This window comes from Trifolium pratense, linkage group LG1 (assembly GCF_020283565.1).
Source record: "Trifolium pratense cultivar HEN17-A07 linkage group LG1, ARS_RC_1.1, whole genome shotgun sequence".
Classification (NCBI taxonomy): domain Eukaryota; kingdom Viridiplantae; phylum Streptophyta; class Magnoliopsida; order Fabales; family Fabaceae; genus Trifolium; species Trifolium pratense.
Window position 1 is genome coordinate 16,880,493 of NC_060059.1, and position 24,116 is coordinate 16,904,608.

The 24,116-nt window shown below is 31.7% G+C and overlaps 3 protein-coding genes across 6 annotated transcripts in view; 2 read left to right on the top strand and 1 right to left on the bottom strand.

Annotated features, from left to right (window-relative positions):
* Window positions 1-839: 839 nt before the first annotated feature.
* LOC123889301 (protein MAIN-LIKE 1-like) lies at window positions 840-3,878 on the top strand. Its single transcript, XM_045938584.1, has 3 exons — window positions 840-938; window positions 2,388-3,071; window positions 3,261-3,878. Exons 1-3 carry the CDS (start codon window positions 840-842, stop codon window positions 3,876-3,878), a joined length of 1,401 nt encoding a protein of 466 aa, XP_045794540.1.
* The window catches only part of LOC123902702 (sec-independent protein translocase protein TatB-like), a 61,326-nt gene continuing 39,192 nt past the window's right edge, over window positions 1,983-24,116 (top strand). Inside the window, exon 1 of one of the 2 annotated variants that reach the window (XM_045952528.1) lies at window positions 1,983-2,001. The gene's annotated coding sequence lies outside the window, so the exon portion shown is untranslated. The remainder of the gene's footprint in view (window positions 2,002-24,116) is intronic. The other variant, XM_045952522.1, reaches the window with a different exon arrangement.
* Window positions 6,879-24,042, bottom strand: LOC123902748 (transcription factor UNE12-like). 3 transcript variants are annotated; one of them, XM_045952543.1, is made up of 5 exons: window positions 23,526-24,042; window positions 8,503-8,588; window positions 8,238-8,401; window positions 7,580-7,657; window positions 6,879-7,505 (listed from the first exon to the last, which is right to left on the bottom strand). In XM_045952543.1, the coding sequence occupies exons 2-5, from the start codon at window positions 8,561-8,563 to the stop codon at window positions 7,302-7,304; spliced, it is 507 nt and encodes a 168-aa protein (XP_045808499.1). In that variant the 5' UTR covers window positions 8,564-8,588; window positions 23,526-24,042; the 3' UTR covers window positions 6,879-7,301. The 3 variants fall into 3 exon arrangements, with proteins under 3 accessions (XP_045808499.1, XP_045808503.1, XP_045808494.1); XM_045952547.1 differs by having other exon boundaries at window positions 8,503-8,591; XM_045952538.1 differs by lacking the exon at window positions 23,526-24,042 and having other exon boundaries at window positions 8,503-8,885.

Sequence of the window (24,116 nt, forward strand, 5' to 3'; positions counted from 1 at the left end):
CCCTGTTACCCGATAAAGCGTCATGTCCTCGTTGTCTTTGGATTCATACTCATGACAAGGACAATTATTTTAAAAAGTTTCGACACTATTAACACATTGGTATGCAGCACATCAATGAATACAGTCCATACCAAATATTCATACTGACATACTTGTAGCAATGTTTGACAATTAGCTATTGTAACATCATTAGCAAATTCAACATAAATTTCACGGGTAACACTTTTGATAATTAATAAAACTATGTCCAAGGTACGCCTCTTGTGCAACATTTCAGCTACCATAAATTCCAATTTTTTTTATGGAAAACCCCGCCGCATATGATAAATCATCATCATTTGCATAATAACTTATCTTTATAAACCATGTAGTAGCCTTTGCTTTCTCACTTAGTTCGAACAAAGAATTCTATAATTCAATAAATTATTTCAAATTGTTTAAGAGATCTGCTACTAAAGATAGGTATTTCTTCTGATCTGTTAATCTGTTTATAAGAATTTATTTTGAAAACATTCAGACCATAACATCTTAGTATAACTTCCACATCATTTGCAGAATGACGTATATTTATAAGGCATGTAATAGTATTTGCCTTCTCACTTAGTTCGGGTAAAGAATTCTACAATTTAATAAATTGTTTCAATATGTTTAAGATATTTGTTGCTAAAGATATATATATTTCTTCTGATCTATTAAGCTGTTTGTAAGGATTTATTTTGAAAACATTGAGACTATAACATTTTAGTATAACTTACACAACATTTGGAAGATTATTGACAACTTTGAAGTCATTCCAACCTTGCATGATAAGTAGATTTTCAAAATATTTGTTAATAATCATGTCACATGAATGCCCATTAATTATTGTTGATAACATGCCATTACTTTTTCAACTTAGTGAAGTGTTGTTCAAAATTTTTGACACTATTAACACATTGGTATGCAACACATCTAATGAATACAGACCATACTAAATCTCCATAATGACATACTTATTACAATGTTTGACAATTAGCTATTGTACCATCATCATCAAATTCGCTATAAATTTCATGGGTAACACCTTTGACAATTAATAAAGTTATGTCCGAATTATGTCTCTCGTACAACATTTTAGCTACCAAAAAGTCTTCATCCCCATATGAATAATGTATCACATTTACAACAAACAAAAACCACTTAACTAACCTTAAAACCTTGACCAACACCTAAAGGTTGTTTACTTTTTTCATCAACTTCATTTTTCACATCATCTTAATTAGAATCTTCAGCCTTTTTGATTATGTCACGTTTTATATATTCTTTAAGTGTCGTTATATGTAAGGCAATTTGGGACTCATTCTTCTCTCCAACTACCATACCAACAACTTCCCCTTGAATGTTTAGCATCGGCCCTCCAGAACAAACATCATCAACACATGAGAATCCAACACATTGAATGATGGGAACTAAGGATTTGAGATTTTTCTCATGTATGACCTTTCTGGAGGATTCATGAAAATGAGTTTTATTCTACATGTCCCCTGTTACCCGATAAAGTGGCGTTTCCTCGTAGCCTTTGGATTCATACTCATGAGAAGGACAACTATTTTCAAAAGTTTCGACACTATTAACACATTGGTATGTATCACGTCAATGAATACAAACCATACCAAATATCCATAATGACATAGTTGTAGTAATGTTTGACAATTAGTTATCGTACCATCATCAACAAATTCACCATAAATTTCACGGGTAACACATTTGACAATTAATAAAGCTTTGTCCAAAGTAGGCCTCTTGTGCAAACACTTATGGAAAACCTTATACTCCATAATGTTTAATTCACAATTAGGGAAAAAGAAACCGATCCTTCTCCTTGTTTCTTTCTCACAATCTCACCTCATGCAAAGCTTCGTCTCATCACCAAGGAAGGGCTTTAATCATCATCATCTATTCACCAAGTATTGCATGCAAGTTGTGCCTTTGACCAAATCCTTCATCGCCTTCCTTAAGCAAGTGAGTACCTTTAATTAAGATTAAATTTATAGTTTTGGGGCTGAATTGATTATTAGGGTAAAGTTGAAGGATAGTTTAGAAACCATGAAGTAGAGCTTGGAAATAATATTAGGGTCTTTTGACTCGATACGAGCATCATGTTGCTCGTCATGTATGGTTTGGTCAGGTAATACTTTGTTTTTTTTGTTATTATTTGTTAAGTTATATTGATCATTTTTTTTTTTAATTTGTATTGTTTATACTCTCGTTACAACTGTTAAATTCTTATTTTGCATACAAATTTAGTGTTAAAATATTATTATAGTTCATTTTCAATGTCTTATGGTATGCATCCAATTATCCGGTCTAATTTATTATTCACAATGTATTTTTTTAAATATATGTAGGAACGTGCCGAAGGTGACAGAATTGAGCTACGAATAGCATCTTTAGGAAAAAAGTTAGTTGACAGGGTTCCTGATCACCATCCTGACGTTATTCAAGGGTGGTTGAATATTTCGGGGTTGTGCTGGCTTGAGCGGACTAGCTTGAAACTTACCGATCCACAGCTTATATCCGCATTTGTTGAGAGGTGGCACCTTGAGACATCGTCATTTCACATGTCGTTCGGCGAGATGACTATTACTTTGGACGATGTGGCATGTCTTCTGCATCTACCTGATATGGGTCACTTTTATACTCCTGTATCAGTTTCTCAGGAACAAGCTGCGGCACTTGCAGCTGAGTTGTTAGGAGAGGAGTATGAATTTGCATTGCGAGAGACTGTAGCGCAGAGGGGTGGTCATTTTTCACAGCAGTGGCTATATGAGAGTTATATGAGGAATGCCAATTTGTACGGGAGACATGACTGCGCAGCTAGGGCATGGATGTTGATGCTGGTGGGATGTACCATTCTGGCTGACAAGAGTTATACACGAGTGGATGTCAAATGGCTACTTCTGTTTAGTGATTTGTCTGCATGCCATACATTTTCGTGGGCCAGTATTGCATTGATTTGTTTATACGATAACTTGAACGATGCATCCATGTTTTCTACGAGGGCCCTTTCAGGGTATGCGACACTTCTTCAGGTATGCGACACTCACTACAAAGACATAATTTAAATATTGCGTAATTAAATTTTTTTCTCTTTGTTGTGTAATTAAATTTTGTTTTTATCTTTGTTGCGTAATTTAATTTTCTTTTCTCTTTGTTGCGCTGTTAACAATTTTCTTTTTTCTTTGTTGCGTAATTTAATTTTTTTTTCTTTTTTGTAACAGTGTTGGATTCACGAGTATTTTCCTACCCTTGGTAGAAGGGCTGCGTCGGGACTTAATTGTGATGATCCTGGCTTTCCTCGAGCTATGCGGTGGATGTATAAGCAAGGGAAGACCAAGCTCCCCGAGTATCGGCCTATATTGGATGCACTGACCCCTGATGACGTGATATGGCGTCCGTTTGAGACTCACAGAGGTAGCATTCCTTTTGATCTGATTACTCTGAATAGTGGTCATCTGCGTGGATCCACGGTAGTTCCTTACTTGCCCGAGAGGTGTATTAGGCAGTTTGGATTTGTACAGTATATACCACCACCACCACCTCTAGCTCCTGCCTATTCTGATATTGATAGCGTCTGGATTGGTTATCACGCGTCCGTTGATCGGATCCTTCAGCCGACACGTCCAGTGACATATGCTTTTGAGACTGTACCTGATTACATGTCCTGGTACTATAGGGTATCACATCCTAGACTGTGTCGCCATGTTGATGGACCACATGGAGCACCACCAGTTCCACAGTATGCACCTGCACCTGGACCAGATGCACCAGTAGACGATGCACCAGCAGAAGATGCACCAGTAGAAGGATGCACCACAAGAAACTGCACTACAGCGTGAGCGGAGATGGAGAGGTATGGCTCGAGGCGCGCTTGAGACATTTCTGACGAGGATAGACGCTGATAGGGATGATGAGGGATTTGAGGAGCTTTTTTTTTGCACTAGATGTATGTCGTGGTGCATACCCATGACTAGTTTTTTATTGTTATGTTTTTTTGAACACTAGTTTATGTACTTTTATTTTTGGATTGTGTATTTTGTTGAACTATTTTTACTAGATCGTGTACTTTATTTAGATTATGAACTTTATCGATCAAATGTTTTTTGTACTTCAATACATTATTTTTTGACACAATGAACGTTACTAAAGTAGGCATTGCACTTTATTGACATAAAATATTTTTTTGACACAATGAACGTTACTAACGAATTTAGATATATTTGATAAAACATAAGTAATATAAATATTCGACATAAAATAAACAATTAAAAATAGGTAATATTTAATTAATTGACATACAATTAAAAATTATTCAACAGACATAACACCATTAAGAGGTTTCACCGGAGGATTTAGAAGTTATATATCAATATTGTAAGCGTCCGATTAAGTTTGACATCCAAGACCTTGCTTCATGTGAACAAAATTTCTTCCAATCAGCTGTAACAAAATTTCCATCTTGAACCATCTGTTGAAGGTGCAGCTCTAATTTTAAATGGACAGTTACACTTTTTCGATGCAGTTGTCGTGTAACTTTCTGAAGAGTCATACTTTCCACCTTTGTCACAACCCAAAATCAACTTGTCATTTCTTCCTCTTATTCCGTTCTTTTTATCCGACCGAGTAATGATAATACCGACTTTATTGGCATCTCCAACATCTCGAGCCCATGTGACAACATCATCTAGGGTAGCAAATTTTTGATGAGTTGTAAAAACATCCGTAGTATCTACCAATATTTGACTTGTATCGCCGAGATAAGCCATATCTGTTTAAAAATAAAAAAATAAATAAAAATTAAAAAAATTATAATAACATACCGATACACTTATTACATACCGGAACACTTTAACTACCGGAACACTTTAAAAAAGTGTACCGGTATGTATAACGATTACCGAAGACAATATAGCATACCGGTACACTTTTTAAAAAGTGTACCGGTAAAAAGTTTTCCGGTATGTTTATGTTACCGATACACTTTTTAAAAAGTGCACCGGTAAAGTTAACTTACCGGTAACGATAAATACTTACCGGAACAGTTTTTTGGGAGGATGAAAATTCTACCGGAACAGTATAATACGACAAAAAAAAAAATTTAATAAGGGTATATTGGGTATTTTTAGAAAAATGTTGGGGTAAAGAGAAGATTGTTGGGGTAGAAAAAAAAATTTCCACTCTCTTGAAGATAATTTCAGTTGGGCTTTGGCCCATTTACATTCACAACTCTTGTGGAGATTTTTTTTTCGTCCTCTCACGCGCTCTCTGAATTTTCAAAAATATCGAGTTTTAGAATTTTTCTGCTCGATGCATCTTACATGTTCAAGTCTTAGAACTTAAGTACCTTCCATACATATATGAAAGACTTTACACGCTCAAGTTCTGGAACATGTAATTTACACGTTCTAATTTTTAAAACTCGAACGCCTCCTATACATATCTCGAATTTCAAAATTTTATATGTTCAAGTTCTATTTTTTTTTTTTTGACAAACTCAAGTTTTAAAATTTGAAATCTATTTTTAACAAGATAATCCTAGTTCTATCATCGGGATTAATCCAAAATTTTAGAAACAATGTAATTTTCAATTTTAGATATTGTTTGGCTTCAATTTTAGATATCTGAAACAAACAACTTATCAAAACTGAATTATTTCAACAAAAATATGTTTCAAGTTCTATAACATGAGCATGTAAAATCTTAAAATTTCATATGTATAGAAGGTTGTCGAGTTCTACAACTTTTTTTTTTTTTTTACATTTGCCACCTTTCATTTTTCCTGATAAAAAATGAAAGTAATTTTCGAGTTCTACAACTTGGATGTATGAATTACTTGTTCGAGTTCTAGAACTTGAACGTGTAAAAACTTAAAATTTCATATATGTATATGATGCGTTCAAGTTCTAGAACTTGAAAGTGTAAATTACATGCTAGAGTTATAGAACTTGAACCTAAGGTAATAATAAGGTCCGATTCACTAGGAGGAGGAAACAAGGTACTGTATTTTTTTTTTATGGTAAATTGTTATGTTAGTTTTTTTATACATCTTACCGAAATTTAAACTTGAACCTCAAACTCCTATAACTCAACAAATTCAATCGGTTGAACTATCCATTCAACCCCAAGAAAATAAGGTAACTGAAAAGCGATCAGTAGAATTCACAGTAAACTAAAAGAAAATAAAATCACAGTAAACAATAACATACATCCGCTTACATAGAAGACAAACATAAGGACCTCTTCCATATATTTCCAAATTAGATACTTTTTATCACTTACCAACATACTGTATAATATTTATATAATACAGTGATCAAGTTCAAATTGATAATAAATTTCACCAAAAATTAAACTGTTTGGAACCGAGTTTAATTCTTGAATGGAAAATTTCCTAGTCAGATTTTCTTTACTTTTTAACCGAACTCTAAATTTTTTTTATAAAAATATATTTTTTAAAAAAATAAAAAATTATATTGCTTATCAAGATGGAAAAGTAATAAAAATGACCACTCTCCTCCACTCCAATCCAATAATCAACAGACAAGCCACATCGTTCTGACAATATAACATATTTTTCTATTCATATCTCACATCCATATCGCACACAAGAGTTTTTAAGCAAGGTTTCTGTCACTTGAGTTGAGAGTCAATACTCAAGAATTAGGCTATAGCTTGTTGATGTGAATTGGGGTTAGGAGAGCACATTACTTGTTATTCCATCTCTCCTTCCATTATAGAAAGAAGTCAAATTACTTTTTTGAAATAAACTCACGCTCACACACAAACCTCAAATAAACAAAAAGCATCATCATTTTCTTCTGGACTTTGCAACACCAGCATTCTTAAAGCAACCATTATCCATTGCACTTAACCTCTAGAGTTACATCACTATTGAAAATATGGACACCACCCTAACCTTTTACAAGGTCCCACATCCCACTACAAAAAACTAAAAACCCCACTATCAAAGCACTTACATCACCTTCCACTAACCTCCATCATTTTTTATACAAAAAGGAAAAGCATATCAAATGAATTTTGACATGCTTTTTCCCTTTACAAGAAAATTTTCATAGACTAGATAGGGTCTGCTTGCATTTTTTAGGTATTGACAATCAACCTTGTATTGACAAAAGCTGAAACAACTGCAAAAAAGAAAAGACTATGGCATCCTACTTTGAATGAAACTTGATGCAAATCAATGACTAAAATTAAGGAGGTTAGGGACCACTATGGTGCGCCATGCATCACCGGAGCTATGTCTATGGAGGAGGAGTAGTTTCAGGCTTAACTATACTGGAGTTGTCTGACGGTTGTGATTGGTATATTGCTGATGCCTTTGATTGAAGAAACTGCATCGCAGCCCCTACATTTTCTTCCATGAGCTTAGCTACTTGCTTTTCTGTGCCATCATTAGACCACTTTTCCCAAGCTGGTTGGTTTCTCCCACTCTCACTTCCTTCTTCCTGATCAATACTAAATTTGATAAATTGTTTGGAGAGAGAAACAAAATCATGCCAGTGACAGTTTGAATAATTACCTCGACTGACGATAATGGGATGTCAGTGACCAGTGGCGCCACTGCACCGGCTCCACCCAATCTACTCATGCTCAAAACCTGAAAGATAGATGAATTAACAATCATTGGAAATCTTCAGCATTTTTAGTTTCATGTTGTTGACAAAAATTTACATTCTGATCCAATAAAGAGCCTTGTTTTCACTTTCATATACGAACAGCAATATGCATGTACTCCATATATGTGTCAACAGAAATACTGAAACTGTTGACTTTTTTTGTTGAAAACTATAAATTGGTTTTACTATTCACACATTGGAAATTATATGTATTATTGGTGAAAGACAATTGAATCCACAGCCAAAGACCCTTGGGCATTGGATAGTTGGATATTATTGGTTAGTTAAAGTAGCAATAATATCGCACGAAAATAGTATCATTTGGTTGTATTTGATATCCACCGGTCATCGGGAATAAAATCCAGTGGCTAATGGGCCCCATACCAAAGTGGCATCTCAGGCTCATAATTACCAGTTGAATCCCAACAAAATAATGATTACTAAGGGACCAAGGGTGAGAGGTCAAAAGGCAAAGGTAAACAGGCTTAACAGAAATAACAACAAATCCCATTCAAGCTAACATTAATCATAAATTTAGACCTAACAGGATAGAAATCAAACAAAATCAAATGTGAAATCCATGAAGAAAGTACAAATATGCAGCATAATCCACAATTTCATCCAGCATCGCAGCTCGATCTGTCCACGGGCCAATTGTACATATCCAACAGCCCTCCCAGCTAGCCTCCCTGCTGTTCTGGATATGATTGGCAAATCCTTTGGACCTATTAAACATCAATTTTGCAGATAAACAATTTACATTGTTACTATTAATTTATTAAATCTTCCATATGATAAACAGAAGTAAAAAATAGCATGAACCAACCAATTAGATCAGCAGTGGCTCCCAGCAAAAGAAATACTTCACCATATGAAAATCCCAGCATTGTTCAGTCTTCTTGAGTGAAATTTCTGCTGGAGTCACAACTCACGAGTAAGCAAATTGTATACGTAGGAATTCAATTCTGATCAATTTTCTTGAGAGTTAAATATTAGCTGGAATAAGATCAGGCCCTATTTGAAAGTTCTCATCTCATTTTCTTGTATCATCTAATTTGCAAAGTGATTTGCATGTCAACTTGAATATATTGCCCACTGATTTAACAGAAAATTAGAAAGAAAAGGAAAATATAAAACTAGTACAGTTTCTCCTTATAGGATAATAAGACATTCATGTTCAGCGCTTCTTTAACAGTCACGAATGTTCATTATAATTAGGCAAAATTACACTACAGGTCCTTTATCTTATTTTTTTGTAACAGTTTGGTCCTTTATGTTTTTTTTGTAACAATTTGGTCCTTTATCTTTTTTTTTTGTAACACTTTGGTCCTTATCTTATTTATTTATAAAAAATAAAGGACCAAAGTGTTACAAATAAAAAAAGATAAAGGACCGAACTGTTACAAAAAAAAGGACTAAAGTGTTACAAATAAAAAAAATAAAGGACTAAAATGTTACAAATAAAAGATAAAGGATCAAAGTGTTACAAAAAAAAGATAAAGGACCAAAGTGTTACAAAAAAAAAAAGATAAAGGACATGTGGTGTAATTTTGCCTTCTAATTAACTTCTATATGAATATATTATGCAACAAGCAATTCGTTTATTCAAGACAAAAGAGAATGACAAAAGCAAACATAATCTTTCTGCTGATATATATATATATATATATATATTAAAAGATAAAACTCAATTACAAAGATTTTTAGGATGTGTAAATTATGTGGCTGACTTTATTCCCAACATTAGGATCATTTGTTTACCCTTATTTAAGAGGCTTAAAAAGAATCCACCCCCATGGGATGAATCCATGAGTCAAAGTATCAGACAAATTAAGCAACTGATTAGAAGGCTACCCTGCTTAATTAGGAATCCCAGATCCCCAAGCTTTTCTTATAGTAGAAACTGATTCCTCTGATATAGGATTTGGAGGAATATTAAAACAAAGATTACCAGAGTCATCTATAGAACAAGTTGTTAGATATTATTCAGGAACCTGGAATCCGGCACAACTAAATTACAGTACTATCAAAAAAGAAGTTTTAGCTATTGTTTTATGTATTACTAAATTTCAAGATGATTTATTATCAAAGAAATTTTTTATCTCAGATTTAATTTTATTCTGAATTTTAAAATCTGTACAAATTCCTATTCCAGTTTCTATAATTTGGCTAGATATTTGTCCAAAAGTTAATATAGAGTAAGGAATGACTCCATTACTCTTAGCTTTAATGGCCATTCTAACTTTTTCTGCTAATAATCTAGGTAATCCTGCTATAAATCGTTCTTTCCAATAATCAGCCCCACCATCAGGTCTATTACATAATTTTGATAAAAACATATCTTTATACCATCGATAATCACTCATTGTAGGACAATAAAAGTTTGCTAATTGATCTGCAGCTCTATCCTGTATTTGAGCTGGATCCCCTACAAAGTGTTTGGTAATTGTATATAATAAAGTATTTACAGCATCTTCATCTCCTAAGACGCCTGTTGTTGGATCTAATTTTTAGCTTCTAAGATAGCAAGTTTTTCCTCAGGACTAATTATATTATCCCACCATCCTTTTAATTGTCCAGTAAAACCAGTAATTATTAATATAGCAGCTTTTTTATCTGAATTTTCACCTATTGATTTAAAAGCTGTAGCTGCCATGGTCATCTCTTGAATGGTATTTAATATATTTTGTTCACTATGTCCATCTATGTTCCATTCTATAATTGAATTACCGCTGTAAGAGCTGGCAACCATGTCTCTAGCTTCTTCAAATTGAAGATCCGGAAAACTAGGTCTAGGATAATAGTTTCTCGTTTTTCCTTGGTAACCCATGTGTTTTCTAATTCTATTAATCTCATAATTATCTTCATTCTTCTCTAATATATTTACTTGTGCTTTTGCTTTCCCTTTAATAGATAAATCAGATAATTTCTTCATAAGATTATCTACTAATTCATCTTTTCTAGGCCCTAATTTAACTTCGCTTAAATCCTTCTCAGGGACATTGATCAATTTATATATAGGTCTTTGCGGATCTAAAGGAAAATCCTTGTAAGACTCTATTTTGTTATTGGTAAGAGGAGTATGAGACATTTGAGTCTCTACTCTATCTAACTGATCTGCTATGGTGCTTAATATGGTATTTGAAAAATTCAGCTGAGACTGAACTTTTCCTATATCAGCATTTTCTGGTGATTTAAAGGGATAAGCTTCTAAGGGTATATTATGACTTTCTATCTTAATAGCTTCTAATGGAGGATGAACAGATTCAACAGTTTTATTGGTTAATGTTGTCCATTTTTTAGCAGTTTTTGTAGTAACATTCAAATAACTTGTTTGTATGAAAGGATTAATTATAAGCCTATTGTAACTTAATATAAATTGTTCTTCTAGTAATATGTTTTTCATTTAATAATGGTTTTGATCCCCCATGGGATGAATCCATGAGTCAAAGCATCAGACAAATTAAGCAACTGATTAGAAGGCTACCCTGCTTAGGAATCCCAGATCCCCAAGCTTTTCTTATAGTAGAAACTGATTCCTCTGATATAGGATTTGGAGGAATATTAAAACAAAGATTACCAGAGTCATCTATAGAACAAGTTGTTAGATATTATTCAGGAACCTGGAATCCGGCACAACTAAATTACAGTACTATCAAAAAAGAAGTTTTAGCTATTGTTTTATGTATTACTAAATTTCAAGATGATTTATTTTCAAAGAAATTTTTATTAAGATCTGATTGTAAGGCTGCAAAAGAAGTTTTACAAAAGGATGTTAAAAATTTAGTTTCCAAACATATTTTTGCCAGATGGCAAGCTTTATTATCATGTTTTGATTTTGACATAGAACATATTAAAGGAGAAAAGAATTCTCTACCAGATTTTCTTACCAGAGAATTTTTACAGGGAAAAAGTAACAATGAGCAAAAAAGATAATTATGGCCCTCCTCTCGAGGAGGCATCAAAAAGAGTTAGTACAGCAAAACAGGTATTACAAAACCCAGCTTCGTCAACTCCCCTACAGAACAAATTTACTCCATTAACCCCTTTAGCCTTACCAGCTTTTTACCCATCCTCATCATCTTACTCACCTAGAGCCATTAGACCATCATTAAATTCCAAATTAGTTTCTCCACTAACCTTTGCATTAAGCACTCCATCAGCATTAAATAACCCACCAAAAACCCCTGAAAAATTACCTTTTTATACACCTCCAGATTCATTATCTTGTCTCTTCATAGAAAAAGATTATAAAAAGATTCTTTTCCTGGTTGAACCAGAATATAATTCTGAAGGCTCCTTACTACAAATTACTTCAAAATTTTTCCCTTCAGGGTTCCATTACTTACCCTCAAGTCCAGAAAAGACTCGGTTATTTTATGAGTTTATTTTAGTGGATACTGAATCCATTGATATAACTCACACTTATGATAAGAATGACAAAAACAAAATTATTTTCTCTAAATTTAAAATTCTAAAGATATTATCTCCTTCGGACTGGAAGGCTCATCCTTCTACTACAAAAAGTTTCTCTAGACGGTTCTCACCTCAACACTATTCCTATTTCGATTATATGGATGCCTGAAACAATATGTTGTATTATCAACCCTTTGACCATTCTTGGTTCATTTGGTTTAAAAAAGATTTCCCTCTTAAATTCCCTTTTTGGTTCGTTAAATGGTTTCATGAATGGGGACCAGATGTTAGCATTTACCCAGACTTTGCAGCTCAAGCCTTTGAGAATTTCAGCAGAGAAATTAAGTTTCCAGATCATTTAAAAATATTAATCTTCCATGCTTCATTTGGAATTTCTTGGATTACTTCGTGGACATTTAGAAAAGAATTATCAGTGCCAGATAGTAATATTTTTTGGATTATCAGATGCATTAGAGTTAAATGATGGAATAAGTTTAATCCAGATCTTATTAAAAATCAAGTCTTACAAAACTGGTTTTCTAAACATCCCAAATATCTCGTTAAAGGATTAGATACTGAAAAAGAAAGTGAGTTCCTGGCCGAAAAATCAAAATTTTTGGCTGATTTATCGTCTTCTTCCAACAAGAAAGAATTATTGAAGAAATTACAAGCTGCTATTTCAGAATCAGATATTAACAATGATGATGATTCTGTTGGATCATCTCAAAGTTCAGCCCCTAATAATGGAGATGACTGTTTTGGAATAATAGATCTTCAAGATTAAGCAATTATTGCAGCAGACAGTATTATTAGAATTATGGCCGACAAGATTATATTGGAATCTTTACTTTAGTTAAAGTTAGTATCGTGGCAAGCAATATTATTGTCTACTTTTGACCATTATGTATTCAAACTTTATCAATATGTAATTATTTAGGTGTAACTGACAGCTGTCAGTACCTTAAGTCTAGGAGCTTCCTTCTCATCTATAAAAGGAAGTGTAGTTTATGTTAGGGATCATCGAAAAATTCTCAAAGAGGAACAATCTGAAGAATTCTAGAGATCCTATATCTTGTAAGCATTTTATATTTGAATAAAAATGTTTTATTATAATTTCTTCTTTCTTATATTAACTTTTCAAATCGTATTTTACAAAACAACTGATCTAGATTTATTTCTTGATGATCTTCCCACTTTTGATCATATTACATTATGGATTATGTTTTGCCTTGAACAAATAATATATAATTATGATCCAGCCATTATGGTATCAGAGCCTCGAAAGAGGTCTCTTAGAGATTAAAGTTTAATTAAGGTTTTTCGTAAACTAAGATTTACTCCTTATTTTCTTATTTGTTTTTTTCTATTTCCTAGCGTTGGTAAGCCCGGATAGTTGTGTTGGTAAGCCCGTTAAAAATCCCAGGAGAGGAGTTAGGTGGTGTTCCTGCAACCTTTTGAGTCCGTTGGTGTTCTCGTTAAGAAAAGAAAATAAAAATAAAGAAAACAAGAAGTACGTCTAGAATACTTAGAACTTTAAGTGAACTAGGATCTTCTAGGAGAGATCGTGCCATAGTTACTTCTGGATTATCACCCCACGAATTAGAAACTAGAAGTGACCAAGATAGATATCAAAACCATGAATTAGAAATAGCTGAAATTGAAAACAAATTACAGAATTGGAAATTACCTGAAATCAGTTATAAAGAAATTTATAAATCAAGTATGTTTGATAACTTTAGAGCACATAGTATTACTCAAACTATAGAATCATCAAAATCTATAACCCATCAACGGGAAACTATTAATTTATTAAATGAAAAATTAATAGAAGAACATGTAAAACAAGGCTTTCGTTATATTCATTTAGGATTAATTCAAGTAGCGGTAAAACCTCTACATAAATTAGGATTAAATACTCCAATATTACTGGTATTAAGAGATAGCAGAATTAAAACATTTCCTGAATCTATAATAGCTATTCTTGAATCAAATTTAAATGATGGACCAGTTTATTTTAACTGTTATCCTAATTACTCTATGAACTTAACAGATAGTTTCACACCTACATCATTAGTAATTAATATTCAATGTATGGATGACTTATTTAATGAAGGAGTTGCCAATATAGATGTATGTCATAGAATTAAATATAAAGTTTCAAATATTAATTACAATTTTAAAGCAATTAGAAGTTCGCCGAAGAACGAAACCATTATTGTAGAAGCTAATTTAAGACGATCAAATATTACTACACCTAAAAGATTAAAAGCTTCTGACTTAAGACAAAAATTACCAGAGGAATGGATATTACAGGATATAATGCCTCCCCCAAAATTAGAGTCTAGACAACCTAGACAATTTATATTAGAAAATGATGGTAGCATTAGGATCAGAATGAATAGAAGTCAATCTATGAGGATTGAAGAACCTGTTAGTAGTAGAGCTAGTACAAGCTCTAGAAGATCTATAGATTCTACCATTAATATTAATTTAGCAGGGGTTGATTTTACTCCTAATATTCCCCAGCCTATCTATGAGACTGAAGGAAGAAATGATTCTCCTCCGATGTCTCCTACGGCCTCACAAATTCTTAATGTTATAGAATTAGAAGAAGAGTTTGAAATAGATAAAGCTTGGATTAGAGAAGACTTTGAAGCAGATTATAATAAAGAAAAAAGAGATTGGTACTTTGATACTTTTGAGAAATTACAAACTCCTTATTATCTTAACAGATTTTATGATTATATTAGAAATAAAAGAATTAATGTTTATTTCTTCACTTGGTTTGAAGAATATTGTATAGAACAAAAAATAATTAATCCTTTCGTACAAACAAATTATTTGAATGTTACAACAAAAACTGCTAAAAAATGGACAACATTAACCAATTAACCAATAAAACTGTTGAATCTGTTCATCCTCCATTAGAAGCCATTAAGATAGAAAGTCATAATGTATCCTTAGAAGCTTATCCCTTTAAATCACCGAAAAACGCTGATATAGGAAAAGTTCAGTCTCAGCTGAATTTTTCAAACACCATATTAAGCACCATAGCAGATCAGTTAGATAGAGTAGAGACTCAGATGTCTCATACTCCTCTTACAAATAATAAAATAGAGTCTTATAAGGATTTTCCTTTAGATCCACAAAGACCTATATACAAATTGATTAATGTCCCTGAGAAGGATTTAAGCGAAGTTAAATTAGGGCCTAGACAAGATAAAATAGTAGATAATCTTATGAAAAAATTATCTGATTTATCTATTAATGGGAAAGCAAAAGCCCAAGTAAATATATTAGAAAAGAGTGAGGATAACTCTGAGATTAATAGAATTAGAAAACAAATGGGTTATCAAGGAAGAACAAGAAACTATTATCCTAGACCTAGTTTTCCAGATCTTCAATTTGAAGAAGCTAGAGACATGGTTGCCAGCTCTTACAGCGGTAATTCAATTATAGAATGGAACATAGATGGTCATAGTGAACAAAATATATTAAATACCATTCAGGAAATGACCATGGCAGCAACAGCTTTTAAATCAATAGGTGATAATTCAGATAAAAAGGCTGCCATATTAATAATTACTGGTTTTACTGGACAATTAAAAGGATGGTGGGATAATATAATTAGTCCTGAAGAAAAACTTGCTATCTTTGAAGCTAAAAAATTAGATCCATCAACAGGCATCATAGGAGATGAAGATGCTGTAAATACTTTATTATATACAATTACCAAACACTTTGTAGGAGATCCAGCTCAAATACAGGATAGAGCTGCAGATCAATTAGCAAACCTTTATTGTCCTACAATGAGTGATTATCGTTGGTATAAAGATATGTTTTTATCAAAATTATGTAATAGACCTGATGGTGGTGCTGATTATTGGAAAGAACGATTTATAGCAGGATTACCTAGGTTATTAGCAGAAAAGGTTAGGATGGCTATTAAAGCTAAGAGTAATGGAGTTATTCCTTACTCTATATTAACTTTTGGACAAATATCCAGCCAAATTATAGAAACTGGAATAGGAATTTGTACAGACTTTAAAATACAAAATAAAATTAAATCTGAGGTAACTCAAAGTAAAAGGGAATTAGGTTCCTTCTGTGAACAATTTGGAATAGAGCCCATTAGAGCCCCTAGTAAAAAGGTTAAGAAAAATTACACTAAAAACTCTAACAATTATAAACCTCATAAAAAACGAAAACCCCATTACAGAAAAAATAAAGAACCTTCTGTAGGTAAATCTTATAAAAAATCTAAAGGAAAGAAGAAAACATTTCAAAATGATAAATCTGATATTAAATGTTTTAAGTGTGGATGTTTTGGTCATTATGCAAAAACTTGCCGTGTTAAACAAAAAATTAACGAAATTCATAAATTAGACATCAGTGATCAGTTAAAAGAAAATCTTATTAATTTATTAAAAGATATTATGTTAAATGATACCTCATCTATTAGCTCTGGAGAATCTTCTTATGAAGAAGATGACCTTAATCAAATATTAACCAGTTCCGAATCAGAAATTAGTTCTGAAGAAGACTGTTGTTTAGGAGCTGAATTATGTACTTGCGATAAATGTATTAAAGGTATAAATGTAATTACTAGTGATCAAGCTACTACCTTAATAAGTATATTAAAAGATATGCCTGAATCTTCACAAAAGGAAGAATTCATGTTACAAATTAAAAACATGATAGATCGTGAAGAAAAGAACAAAAACACAGTTCAAAAAATAGAATTTAAAGAAATCATGAATAGATTTAAACCTATTATTACTCCCCCAATAACTATTAAAGATTTACAAAATGAAATATCGCTCATGAAACAAGAAATAGATTTATTAAAAGTAAAAGATTTAGAGCTAGAAGTTAAATACCTAGAATTAAAAGGAAAACAAATTATAAATAATGAAGTTGGAACTTCGAATATTAGGCAAGATATAGATGATCCCCCCTATATTGCCACTCTAAATAGAATGATTACACATAAATGGCTTTGTCCAATTACTTTACTTGTTAAAGATCAACGATTTGATCTAGTAGCGTTAATAGATTCTGGTGCAGATATGAACTGTATCCAAGAAGGATTAATACCTACAAAATTTTATGAAAAAACTTTACAAGGATTAAGTGGTGCAGGAGGTCATAAATTACAAGTTCAATATAAATTAACAGATGCTAAGATCTGTAAAGATCATGTTTGTTATAAAACTCATTTTTTATTAGTAAAAAACATACATCAACATATTATTCTAGGTACACCTTTTCTTTCATTATTATACCCTTTTACAGTCTCTCATGAGGCTATCACTTCAAATGCCCTGGGAAGGGAAGTTATATTTAAATCTTTCGAAACACCCAGAATTAAAGATTTAAATACTGTTCAAAATCTTTCTACATCTACAATTAATTTAATTTCTCAAAAGAAAAAACATATTAATATGCTAAATAAAGAAATTCAATATAAAAGGATAGAAAGCCAGTTAGAATCTAAAAATATAAAAGACAAAATTATTCTATTACAACAACGTTTTGAAAAGGAAATATGTTCTGAACATCCCAATGCCTTTTGGGATAGGAAGAAGCATATTGTATCATTACCTTATGAACCTAACTTTAATGAAAGGTCTAAATATGAAAATATGTAGAATTAGAATAAGACGAAAATGCTACAGTACGTCGCAGCTGTGCTATAAAATAATATACGATTTGAAAAGTTAATATAAGAAAGAAGAAATTATAACAAAACATTTTTTATTCAAATATAAGATGCTTACAAGATATTGGATCTCTAGAATTCCTCAGATTGTTCCTCTTCGAGAATTTTTCGATGATCCATAATGAAAACTAAACTTCCTTTTATAGAGAGGAAGGAAGAGCCTATACTGACAGCTGTCAGTTAAAACTAAATAATTACATGGCAATTATTTCTAATACAAACAAATAACCTTTACAAAAAAGTCAAAAGTAATAATAATGATGTCTGCCACGAATCTATCTTTTTGAAAAGTAAAGATTCCCATATAATCTTGTCGGCCACAAATTTAATAATGCTGCTTGAACCAATAATTCTTTAATCCTGTAGATCTATAATCCCATAACAATCGTCTCCATTATCCCTGGTTAGGCTTTGAGACGAATCTCCCGAGTCTTCATCGTTGTTGATGTCTGACTTCGAAATTGCTACTTGTAATTTCTTTAAAAATTCTTTTTTGTTGGTCGAAGAAGATAAATCGGCCAAAAATTTTGATTTTTCAGCTAAGAATTCTTCTTCTTTTTCTGTGGCCTCTTTGGGAACGAGGCACTTAGGATTTTTATTGAACCAATCTTGTAATACTTGTGATTTAATTAAATCGGGGTTAAATTTGTTCCACCATTTAATTCTTATGCTCCGAACGATCCAGAAGATGTTGGCATTTGGAACTGATAATTCTTTTTTGAAAGTCCATGAAGTAATCCACGAAATTCCGAAAGTAGCATGAAAAGCTAATACCTTTAAATGATCTGGTACATTAATTCTTGAGCTAAATGATTCAAAAGCTATAGCTGCAAAATCTGGATAAATATTGTTTTCTGGGCCCCATTCATGGAACCATTTAATAAACCATAATGGGAATTTAAGGGGGAAGTCTTTCTTAAACCAGATGAACCAAGAATGATCAAATGGTTGATAATATAACATATTGGACCAGGCTTCCATGTAATCATAATATGAGTAATTCTGGGGAGTAAAACGTCTAGTGAAGCTCCTGGTATGAGAAGGATGAGCCTTCCAATCATAAGGTGATAATATTTTTAAAATTTTAAATTTTGAAAAAATAATTTTACTTTTATCATTCTTATCAAAAGTATGAGTTATATCAATGGACTCAGTATCCACTAAAATAAACTCATAAAATAATCTGGACTTTCCTGGGTGAGAGGGTAAGTAATGAAAACCTTGAGGGAAGAATTTGGAAGTAATTTGTAGTAATGATCCATTGGAATTAAATTCTGGTTCCAACAGAAAAAGAATCTTCTTATAATCTTTTTCCAAGAAAGGACAAGATAATGAATCTGGGGGGTGTAGAAAGGTAATTTATCTGGGGTCCTTGAAGGGGTAGTTAATGAGGAAGGAGTATTTAAAGCAAAGGTTAATGGCGAAACTAATTTTGAATTTAATGATGGCCTAATACCTCTAGGTGATGAAGAGGGATAAAAGGCTGGTAAGGCCAAAGGGGTTAATGGAGTGAATTTATTTTGAGTTGATAATGAAGTAGAAGCCGATGAATTCTGTAATGCTTGTTTTGCTGTAATAACCTTTTTGGACTCCTCAAGAGGAGGGCCATAACTGTCTTTTTTACTCATTTTCCCTGTAAAAATTCTCTGGTAAGATAATCTGGTAATGAATTCTTTTCTCCTTTAATATGTTCTATATCAAAATCAAAACATGATAATAAAGCTTGCCATCTGGCAAAAATATGTTTGGAAACTAAATTTTTAACATCCTTTTGTAAAACTTCTTTTGCAGCCTTACAATCAGATCTTAATAAAAATTTCTTTGAAAATAAATCATCTTGAAATTTAGTAATACATAAAACAATAGCTAAAACTTCTTTTTTAATAGTACTGTAATTTAGTTGTGCCGGATTCCAGGTTCCAGAATAATACCTAACCACTTGTTCTAAGGATGACTCAGGTAATTTTTGTTTTAATATTCCTCCAAATCCTAACTCAGAGGAATCAGTTTCTACTATAAGAAAGGCTTGGGGATCTGGGATTCCTAAGCAGGGTAATCTTTTAACTAGTTGCTTAATTTGTCTAATACTTTGACTCATGGTATCATCCCATGGGGGAGGATTCTTCTTAAGTCTTTTGAACAAAGGTAAACAAATGATTCTAATGTTGGGAATAAAGTCAGCCACATAATTTACACATCCTAAAAATCTTTGTAATTGAGTTTTATCTTTTAATACATCTGGGAATTTATCTCCAAATTCTATAGCTCTACTAATGGGAGTAATAGTTCCTTGATATATATTAAATCCTAAAAATCTTACATTAACTTGGAATAATTTCATTTTTCTAGCTGATAAAACTAATCCATTGTTTTTAATGATTTCAAAGAATTTCTCTAAGTGATCAAAATGTTCATTTAGAGATTTGGAAAATACTAATATGTCATCTAAATAGACAATAGAAAATTCTTGATAATCATTTAATATATCATTCATAATATGTTGGAATTCACTAGGAGCATTTTTTAATCCTAGAGGCATTACATTCCATTCATAATGACCGAAGGGAACTACAAAAGCAGTTTTATACTTATCTTTTTCTTCTAATTGAATTTGATAATATCCTGACTTTAAATCAAATTTAGAAAATATAATCGAATTAGATAATCGTCCTATTAAATATTTTTTATTAGGAATGGGATATCTAATCCATTGAAGCACTTTATTTAAGGGTTTATAATTAATAACTAATCTGGGAGCACCTCTCTCTAATTCTCCTGGATTATTAACATAAAATCCTGTACAACTCCACGGAGATTTACTTGGTCTAATTAATTTTTTATCTAAATAATCTTTAATTTCTTTTCTACAATACTCTAAATATTGTTGATTCATTTGAATTGGTCTTGCCTTCGTGGGTATAGACCTTTCATTAAAGTTAGGTTCATAAGGTAATGATACAATATGCTTCTTCCTATCCCAAAAGGCATTGGGATGTTCAGAACATATTTCCTTTTCAAAACGTTGTTGTAATAGAATAATTTTGTCTTTTATATTTTTAGATTCTAACTGGCTTTCTATCCTTTTATATGAATTTCTTTATTTAGCATATTAATATGTTTTTCTTTTGAGAAATTAAATTAATTGTAGATGTAGAAAGATTTTGAACAGTATTTAAATCTTTAATTCTGGGTGTTTCGAAAAATTTAAATATAACTTCCCTTCCCAGGGCATTTGAAGTGATAGCCTCATGAGAGACTGTAAAATGGTATAATAATGAAAGAAAAGGTGTACCTAGAATAATATGTTGATGTATGTTTTTTACTAATAAAAAATGAGTTTTATAACAAACATGATCTTTACAGATCTTAGCATATGTTAATTTATATTGAACTTGTAATTTATGACCTCCTGCACCACTTAATCCTTGTAAAGTTTTTTCATAAAATTTTGTAGGTATTAATCCTTCTTGGATACAGTTCATATCTGCACCAGAATCTATTAACGCTACTAGATCAAATCGTTGATCTTTAACAAGTAAAGTAATTGGACAAAGCCATTTATGTGTAATCATTCTATTTAGAGTGGCAATATAGGGGGGATCATCTATATCTTGCCTAATATTCGAAGTTCCAACTTCATTATTTATAATTTGTTTTCCTTTTAATTCTAGGTATTTAACTTCTAGCTCTAAATCTTTTACTTTTAATAAATCTATTTCTTGTTTCATGAGCGATATTTCATTTTGTAAATCTTTAATAGTTATTGGGGGAGTAATAATAGGTTTAAATCTATTCATGATTTCTTTAAATTCTATTTTTTGAACTGTGTTTTTGTTCTTTTCTTCACGATCTATCATGTTTTTAATTTGTAACATGAATTCTTCCTTTTGTGAAGATTCAGGCATATCTTTTAATATACTTATTAAGGTAGTAGCTTGATCACTAGTAATTACATTTATACCTTTAATACATTTATCGCAAGTACATAATTCAGCTCCTAAACAACAGTCTTCTTCAGAACTAATTTCTGATTCGGAACTGGTTAATATTTGATTAAGGTCATCTTCTTCATAAGAAGATTCTTCAGAGCTAATAGATGAGGTATCATTTAACATAATATCTTTTAATACATTAATAAGATTTTCTTTTAACTGATCACTGATGTCTAATTTATGAATTTCGTTAATTTTTTGTTTAACACGGCAAGTTTTTGCATAATGACCAAAACGTCCACACTTAAAACATTTAATATCAGATTTATCAGATTTATCATTTTGAAATGTTTTCTTCTTTCCTTTAGATTTTTTATAAGATTTACCTTCAGAAGGTTCTTTATTTTTTCTGTAATGGGGTTTTCGTTTTTATAAGGTTTATAATTGTTAGAGTTTTTAGTATAATTTTTCTTAACCTTTTTACTAGGGGCTCTAATGGGCTCTCTTCCAAATTGTTCACATAAGGAACCTAATTCCCTTTTACTTTGAGTTACCTCAGATTTAATTTTATTTTGTATTTTAAAGTCTGTACAAATTCCTATTCCAGTTTCTATAATTTGGCTGGATATTTGTCCAAAAGTTAATATAGAGTAAGGAATAACTCCATTACTCTTAGCTTTAATAGCCATCCTAACCTTTTCTGCTAATAACCTAGGTAATCCTGCTATAAATCGTTCTTTCCAATAATCAGCACCACCATCAGGTCTATTACATAATTTTGATAAAAACATATCTTTATACCAACGATAATCACTCATTGTAGGACAATAAAGGTTTGTTAATTGATCTGCAGCTCTATCCTGTATTTGAGCTGGATCTCCTACAAAGTGTTTGGTAATTGTATATAATGTATTTACAGCATCTTCATCTCCTATGATGCCGCCTGTTGATAGATCTAATTTTTTAGCTTCTAAAATAGCAAGTTTTTCTTCAAGACTAATTATATTATCCCACCATCCTTTTAATTAGTGTAATTCTGAGATTTAATTATTGCATTTAGTTCTTTGAGAGTAATATAATCATTCTCAACTTTCTGATTCTGGAGGTTTAAATAAGCTGTAGCTTCAAGATTCTTTCCTAAACTTATAGTTTGTTCAGGAGGGAAAGGAGAAATTATAATCTCTCCACTATGGGTATTCCAATTCTTATTTTGTAAAACCATAATTTCACTTTTAACTCTGTTATGAAAATATTTAACAAACCATTTTACAAAAGGAACATAACTTTGTATTTGAGATAAATAATCATAATAATTATGTTTCAATTCTTTTAATTCAAAATCTTTGAATTTTATTGAAATCTTTATATCTATCTTGGTTGAACTCATCATTGATGAGTTGCCTCCAACTACTTCCTGGGAAAGATCCATCATAAATGAAAACTCATTTCAGATTGGGTAGGAGATTCCCTACTATATATATATCCATAGAAATTAATTTAAACCACATATACAAAAATTATTTTATTCTCCCAAACTATATAAAAAAGATTCTGCTGCCAAAGTTAAGCTAAAATATGAAACCAGATAATTAACACATAAAATCTATCACATATATATATGGTAACTTCTAAATTGACACATAAAACACTTTCATAATTATCATTTTAAATTTTGAATTGAAACAAAATCACAAACAAAAAACCTATAAAAAAAATTCAAAATTAAATTCAACAACAACAAAAAAATGAATAATTCTAACAATTGATAATGATAATTACCTGAATTTTTTCAGCAAGATGAGAAAAATCAGAGAGACAAGATTCGCTATCACTACTACACCAAGAATCAGCACCAAAACTTCCAGCATTTTCTAAAAAATCGGTAACCATATTAGCCAAATCATGTTCACTTTCAACGCTGAATTTTCCGATCGGAGCACCGGCGGAACCAACGCTAACCCATAAATCACCATCGGCGGCAACACAAACATCAATATCTATATCTTCATCTTCAACGACGTCGTTTTCACCCCACCATGTTCCCATTGCTGCAGCGTTTCACAAAAATTTGAACACCGCAGGAATTCCAAGAATTAAGAATTAAGAATTGAAAAATGAAAAATGAAAAAAATAGAATGAATGAATTTAATTCGATTATTATTAGAGTAATGATTATTAATGTGAATTAGGCTATTATTATTATTTTATTATATATATATTGATTGTATAAGAATTTGGTAATGATGAAGAAATTGGAAGCGATTTGTTCGTGGAAGATGACAAGTATAAATGGTTGGAGATGAAGTGGAATGACGAAGATACCCTTTTGGGAATGGCTTGACTTGGATGATAAGTTTATGTTTTTGTCGC